The sequence below is a fragment of the Atta cephalotes genome, assembly GCF_000143395.1.
Source record: "Atta cephalotes unplaced genomic scaffold scaffold00031, whole genome shotgun sequence".
NCBI classification, from domain to species: domain Eukaryota; kingdom Metazoa; phylum Arthropoda; class Insecta; order Hymenoptera; family Formicidae; genus Atta; species Atta cephalotes.
Window position 1 is genome coordinate 1300460 of NW_012130095.1, and position 8187 is coordinate 1308646.

Sequence of the window (8187 nt, forward strand, 5' to 3'; positions counted from 1 at the left end):
TAAACGTTTTTAACATTGATAATGACCCAAAGGAGATTGAAATGTCTGTTTATATTTTCTATTATTTTTGTATTATTTGTTAGTTTATTACATTAAATTTGAATTGATTTGACTCGTAGCCCTTCGTATTACATTTATTTTATTTAATATATTTTGAGCTAATATATGATATTATGTATTTCAGATATGTTTCATTCTTAAAAGATTATTAAAAATAATATTAAGATAGAGAAAGAGAGAGAGACAGAGAGAAAGAGAGAGAGAGAGAGAGAAGAGAGAGAGAGAGAGAGAGAGATGAGCACGAAAATAATATGTAAAATCATTTCGAATTATATTTACATTATTAAAATACTGTTGTGTATTGTTTTATTACTTTTTATTGCTATTTAATAATCGTGTTACATATATATGTCGTGTTTTATATATATATATATACATATTTGTTAGAAAAAATAATATAATTAAATATATTAAGAATATATATTCCAGTGTTTCCGACCACATTTGCAATCATTTTTTGTAAATGTTTTATATGTAAATTCATATGTAAATTTTCTAAGAAGATGCCAAATTTATAAAAATATTTTTAATGTAATATCTAATAAAGTAAAATTAAATGTTACGAAAATGCTAAACAGTGATTAAATTTCATTTTTTTTTTCTAGTTTTTCAGCTATTTTATTGGTCTCTTGGAATGATTGGCTAGAAGTGTGCAAATAGTTCGAATTTAATTCGAATCAAATCGAATCGAATCGAATTATAATAGATTCGATTCCCAATCTGTGAGATAAGTTCGAAATTTCTAATCATTGGTGATTCAATTTCGAATCAATCGCCTTTCATTTGTTTCATTTATGGATGATTTTCATAAATTAAAAATTATTTATTTTCTCATGTCTTTAAAAATCTGGAATGTTATTGAAAATACTTTATTATTTTTAATTATTTAACTTTTAATGTAAATTCGAAAAAAATTTTATTCAAATTCATTTTCAAATCGAAAAGACTCGATTTGATTTGTAAAAATTTCAATTTCGTTTTCGAACATATTATCAAAGATTCGATTCAATTCGATCTTATGAATCAATTAGTGTTTCCTACAGACTGAAAGATAAGCAAAGAGCTTTTAGGCAAAAGCTTTTTATGAGCTTTTTATTTATATATATTTTATTTATTGAAGATCCGGAAAATTATGAAAATCATTTCTGTTGAATTGTGTTTCGTTGCAGAAGGATTTAATTGCTTCTTTTCTCCAGAACATTTGATGAAGAAGAAAAAGTTTGATTTGCGTTGGCGCCTGAAGAATTGTTGTTTAATATATTGTACGATTGGGAATTAGGTCAGATTCAGATGCGAACTACATATTTGCTGGAATCGACGAACATAAATTATTTACCGAAAAGTGTAAATCGAAGATTTCCGTTGGCATCGAATAAAAATAGCGGAACATCTTTTGGGTTAAAAGTCCGTGGATTGACTCCAAAATGAAGTTGGTGTGATCCCTCCTAAACAGTGTTTATAATAAAATATTTATAAACTATACATATATAATTAATTGTAATATATGTTTTCAATACTATTAAATTTGATATCAAATCTTTTTAAAAATGTTATCAAAAAATGTTATAATTATTTTTCTTATAAATTTAAACAATAACAGAATTTATCTAGAACGATTTATACAACGATTTATACATTTATACGCGTATAAATCAGGAAGAATGAGTAATTATAAATATCATGAACAATGTTTCCACTAGAATGATCTAATATTTCTTTTCTTCTTTTTTAAAATTTTCTTTCTTTCCCTGATTTTATCTTGAAATTTCCCCACATTTTCTTTCCCATAAAAAAATTTTGTTATCTTAGATTTTATCAAATCAAAAGAATATATCACACATTAAAATTCTATTATTTTAATAAAGGAATTTTGGAAATTTTATATTTAAGACACTTATATTTTATTTTTTTATAATTAATTTTAATGTTTTTATCAGATTATAAATAAGTGCTATTTTAATTTAGAATAAAGAAATAGATTATACATATAGTGTTCAATAAAATTGATTAAAAATATATTTTTAATAATTGTAAGACAAATGGAAAGAAATATTTCTTAAAAGTCACATAATATTTAATGTTTTGCTGCTAATTAGATTTTGTAATCGATTTTCAGTATCTATTACTGACAGCTGTAGTATATCGGAACAGTATATCGGCTTATATAAGACATTTATAAGTGAGCACATAACTTCAGAAATAAAAAATAACACAAAAGCTTCATGTAAATATTTATTTTATCTGATCTTGTTTATTCTAATTACAGATATTTACGTTAATTTTCATTACAAGTTAAGCTAGTATAGTATACATACCTTCTTCGCGTTTTAATAACGTTTTTAAAAACAGAAATGGTAAAGATACTATTCTAGTTCAGTTTATAACTAGAATTAATAAAATAGAAAATGTATAATTATATAATTTTGAAAACTATAATTTTGAAACAAAGTCAGATAGAACAAATTTATATGAACTTTTTACGTTATTTTTATGTTCTAAATTAATTTCTAAAGTTATTCCACATATAAAATAAAATATACAATTCCACATATAAAATAAAATATACCTTATACAATACTACTTTATATTGCTTGTGTGTAGAATGTCTTCATTCTTATGTACAAAAAATGAATAAATTCATTAAATGTTTGAATAATGAAATTAAAAATAATGTAATAAATGTGCTAGTTTTTATTAAGTTGTGTGATATACACATTAAATCTCTATTTCGTATAGTTCATACATAAGACGTCTTATATTTAAGGAACTACATTGAAAAAAAATATAGTCAATTTTAATAAATATTTAGTTATTTAAATACCAACTAAATATTTATTAAATATAAAGATATATTTATTTGATACAAGAAATGTTAATTTAATTTAACAATCATTTTTTTAATTGAATATTTACTTACTGTAAGTAAATGTTTAGTTGGTAGTATTGAACTAAATATTTATTAAAATTAACTATATTTTTTCTCAGTGTAATAATCTAGTATTATTATATAAGTCGTATTCTAATCAACACTGTCAGTATTAAAAATCTAATATATATAAATGTGAACTACAGATTTTTAATATTAATATATATCAGAACATGGCATGCGGATGTCTATGTTCTTATCTCTATATTGATAATTGTTAGCACAACACTAGCACAACACTAAATTAATTGATTAAAAAAATTTGCGCTTTTTTATTTAAAAATTAATAATTTTTTTACTATTTTTCACTTTTTGGGGATTTTTCTTTGGGGATTTTTTCTTTTTTCTTTTTCTTCCCTCAAATGTTCAAAAATTTTTCGCAAAAGAAAATTTTCTCTCAAAGTGAAAACATTGATCGTATGTGAAACGCACATAATATAGCCATTTATAAATAAAAATGAGGAAACGAGAAAAGAAAGAGAAACTATTTCATTACATTACTGAATTTAAAAAGCATTTACAATCATTTTAGTATTGATAAGCCATTCTCTGTTCTGGGCAACTGTATATGCAATGACACAAGATAAAACTAAAATGAGAGCAAATAGCTTCATTTTCAATATTAAAAAATAGAGAACAGATTATAAGAGCACCGATAAGTGAAGCGCAAATATGACTGTCAAACGGAAGACGGTTAATTGCTTAAATAAGGCTTCGGATCTTTAGCATACGTCATTCTCACGGGACATCATCGTCTTTTTTATTATTTTTACACGTGTTTTTGTCATAAAAGCAAACAGCTGCTGCATTCAATGTCTTCGCGAAATAAATTGAGGGATTCCCGTGACATTTTTGTGACCTCCTCGTTTTAATTACGTAGTCTGTATCATACTTTTATTACTTTTCTTATCTCTTTATTATGATAATATACATAAGCGTGTATTCATACATGTATATGACTTTACATTTATGATGTCGTTTGTTTTTGTATTGAATTTTTGCATATGTTTTTAAAGCATTTTTCAAGATTATTAGCAGTTAAAGAAAATCGGAAGAATCGGAAAAATTAGAAAATCAATTTATAAAATAAAATTAAATTATTACAATACTTCTAAATTTAAACTTTATTTCTTTAAAAATTATTAAATAGAATTTTTAAAATTATTTAAAAAGACATTGTAATATTTTACATTTTTGTAGAAAACTATTAGCAAAATTACAAAAAGAAAAATAATATCTGGATTTTTTGTAAAATCAAGATATAACAACGTTTTGCAAATCAGTTTTGCTGTATTCGCAGCATAAAATTTTATACAGAATATTTACTGTACTTCAATAATTATGTATTTTTTTAATGCAAATGAATTTATTGCAAAGAATAATGTTATGAAATTATGTAGTATTAAAATAAAAATTTTTAATTAAAATGATAATAAAAAAACAGTTTTAGTAAAATGATTAAATCTCAGTGAGCAATGTGCAAAACAAAGATTTAATGAAATAAATTAAAAATCATGCAAATCAAAATTATGTTTAACAAGAATTTAAGAAGTTATAGAAGTAGACGAAAAAATAGAAAAGCTCTCTTTTCAAAAGTACAAGATTGAAGTTTCTTTATGTTAAAAATGTTTTAAAAAATAATACAAATTATATTCTGTTTTGTTTTTTATACATTTTGTTTGTAATTAATAAATATTTAATATTGTTTTTGTTTTTATTTAATGCTTCTTTTAAGCCTATACAATGTGCTCTTTTTGTTTTTTGTTTCTTGTTTTTTATTTTTTGCTTTTTTTTCCTTTGCAACTGTTTTATCAACAATTATATTTTTTTTTACTACTATTTCTTTCGAAGTTCGTTAATTTTTATCTCGCGATATAAAACAAAAACTGGATAAGAAACAAAAAGACAAAATGTAAAAAATAATAAAAGACAAAAAACAGGAAATAAAAAGCATATTGTAGAACAAGCTTTAGGCTTCAATCAAGGAAAGGGATATTTGTTTTTCTTTGGCTAACAATTCTGAGTATATGAATAATTCATATCTCTACATATTTTGTATAAAAAAGTAATCTTGATATAGATCAAGAAATACAAAATTCTAGATACATAATTCTAGATTGGTTAACGAAATATTAATTACTAAAAATTATCAAATATTGATCTTTAATAAGTTTTTACTCAAATACTATCAACTTTACAGAAAAACAGCTTGAGACAAAAATTGTTTATTTTCTTCTTAGCTCTAAGAATTTTTCAGAATATTTGATCAACTTTTCAATACTGCATTTTCTTATTGATAATTATTTTTATCAACATGAGAAAATATGATACTTATTAAAAAATTCTGAAAAAATTCTCAGAACTTTATAAGAAAAAAATAAATAATTTTTGTCTGTTGTTTTTTTTGTAAAATTGATATTTGAGTAAGAAATTATTGAAAACCAATATTCGGCAATTTTTAGTAATTAATATCTCGTTAACTATTGCAAAATTGCAAAATGATAGAAAACTTTCCAATTTAATTTAGTCTATCTACAAAAAGCATATGGTAGAAGTCTTGTCGGACACTGTATATGTATACATAAATATAAAATATTTTTTTCATTTTTCACGTTTCCACCTTAGAGAAAAAGTTATATGATTGACTTCCTGAAAATAATTTCTGTTTTTAGATTTTAGTATTTTATTTTAAAAATTGTTATCATTTTATTATAAAAATAAACTTATATATATATATGAAATATAATGTACTTAGTATAAAAATATTTCTTTCAAACAATGAAAAATAAGGCAAATCAATGTCCTAAAATTGTATAAAGACTTTGTATATAGATACTTCATCAAATACTTTATTTTGCTCAATCAAATACATATATATGTTTATTAATAATTATTTATCTAAATTGCTTAAATCTATTATTACGTTTATCGTTTAAATAAAAAATATAAAAGAAATAATTATTACATGACAATCACACATTTCATTTAAAACATTATTCTGCTTGATTATAGGTAATAAAAATTAAGCAAAAAGACTATTAGTTATATTATATTAGAAAGAGATGTGATTAGTACGATTGTTGCAATTGACAGATTAAAGCACTGAGGAAAATACGTCCGAATAGTGAAAGTGCTATTTAATGCGCGAGGGTTCCCCGACGCGAGAGAATGTCGCATGAACTCAACTCGAGGCACGTTCGATTTGCTGCTGGGAATTACCCGGAGCGATAAGTGACGCAACGGGAACTATCTATCGAGGAAAATTGAGTACATCCCCGGGAATCTAAAATTCGTATATAAGCAATCGGGACAAGATGAACAAGCATCAGTTGTTTCTAACTTTCAAGTAGAAACATTTCCTACTTTGAGAAAGGAATAATTAATATCATCATGAAGCTACTAGTTTTTGTGTTGGCCGTATTATGTGCTGTCACCTACACAAGCGCTGACTTGTCAGGAAAAACATCATCAGTTCTTTCATCACATGTAAGTAATTTATTATTCAAATAAACTAAAATTGAAAATTATGTAATTTACTTTAAACGTAGGTAAATTTTACAATTGAAATGATTCTTATAAATTTTTTCTTAATTTATATTTGAATTAAAATTATTGAAATTATCTAAATATTTGAAAATAATATTATATTTAAAATGATTTAAATAAGTATATAAGTATAATTTCTTTCTAAGCATTAAATATATTGCATCATCTGATGTCAACGTAACAAATTGATGATACGTGTCTATGCATTTATTAACGCATTGCATATTGCAGCGTAAATACCTTGCATTGAGCGTAACTCACAAAAACACTTGTTACATCTGGAGTTTGTAAAAAATTCATTCATTGTTATTCAGATTATGATGTTAAAAGCAAGAAAATACATAATAAAAATTCTCTCATAGTAATAAAGAGCCTTAAAATAAGATTTCTTGCTTTAAAAAATACTTTTTTGAAATATTTTTTTAATAATTTCTATTATTTTGGTATATGTATACTTCAATATGACTTATAACTCCGAATAACACTGGATTTTACATATATAAATGTATCTATATATAATAATACTACATATAGGGGAGAAGGGAATTATGGACATGGGGTAAACGTGGACGACACTGTTGCAATATATTAGTGATAATTTCATTTCCAATTTCGTATCCAATGATAATACAATACATTCTTATAATAACACATGCCTGCATAAAAAGACGCTAAAAAATAAAGGCTTGTATTCAGATCATGCTTACAACAATGTTATAGTTTACATATACTATAGAATTTTAGAGATAAAAGCGCGCTTTATCGATAAAAATGCGTTATGAATACCGGCCAAATATTATTATACATATTCGATTGATTTTGATGGATAAGAGAACGGAATAATTGCGAATATCTAAGGGAAAAGTTATTTAAATTGATGATATGTGAATTATATATTACATATACTGTTAATTAATTATATATTACAGTTTAAAGATAAATAACTAGAGATTTTAAAGATAAATAACTAACTATCTTTTGAATAAAGATTTTATTAAGTGTTACATAATTGACAATTTTATTTAATTTTTCCTTAAGTGTCCTCAATTCCTACGCTCCTTCCTATGTACACACGCGCGCGCGTACACATATGCTATGTGTATACACATGTATAAAAGAATCATCTTTTCAAGAAATTATTTTTTTTTCAGGAACTGCGTTTTCCTCGCCAAACTAACCTACCCAACTTGCAAATCGAGGAGCCAAAAAAAGGTTCGATAACGTTTCAAGGAACGCAGCCTCTGAGTGGCTCACAACGTCAACCAACTTGGAATCTCAACGCAAATGCCAATGTTTTTAACAAAGATCACACAACAGCGGATGTTTACGGTGGATTGAGTAAAGTACCTGGACAACGAGTCCAGCCACACTTTGGCATCCAAGCTGAAAAGAATTTCGGCAAAAATGGCTTCATCAGAAGTCATACTGAATTTCAACAAGGTCCACAAGGTCATAGATTCTCTCCTTCAGTTGGTATAATTGGTGGATTTCGATTCAAGAGAGAAGCCGAACCCCAAGGATCAATAAGCTTTCAAGGAACGCAACCTCTGAGCGGTCCAATGCGTCAACCTACCTGGGATCTCAACGTTAATCGTAACATCGTGAACAATGGCCGCACAACCGCGGATGTTTATGGAGGATTGAGTAAAATACCT

At 25.1% G+C, this 8187-nt stretch overlaps 1 protein-coding gene across 1 annotated transcript in view; it reads left to right on the forward strand.

The window, feature by feature from the left end:
• The first annotated feature begins 6376 nt into the window (after positions 1–6376).
• The window catches only part of LOC105621016, a 3741-nt gene continuing 1930 nt past the window's right edge, over positions 6377–8187 (forward strand). The window contains exons 1-2 of the mRNA XM_012202492.1: positions 6377–6472; positions 7684–8176. Of these exons, the coding sequence (XP_012057882.1) occupies positions 6377–6472; positions 7684–8176 (589 nt within the window). The remainder of the gene's footprint in view (positions 6473–7683; positions 8177–8187) is intronic.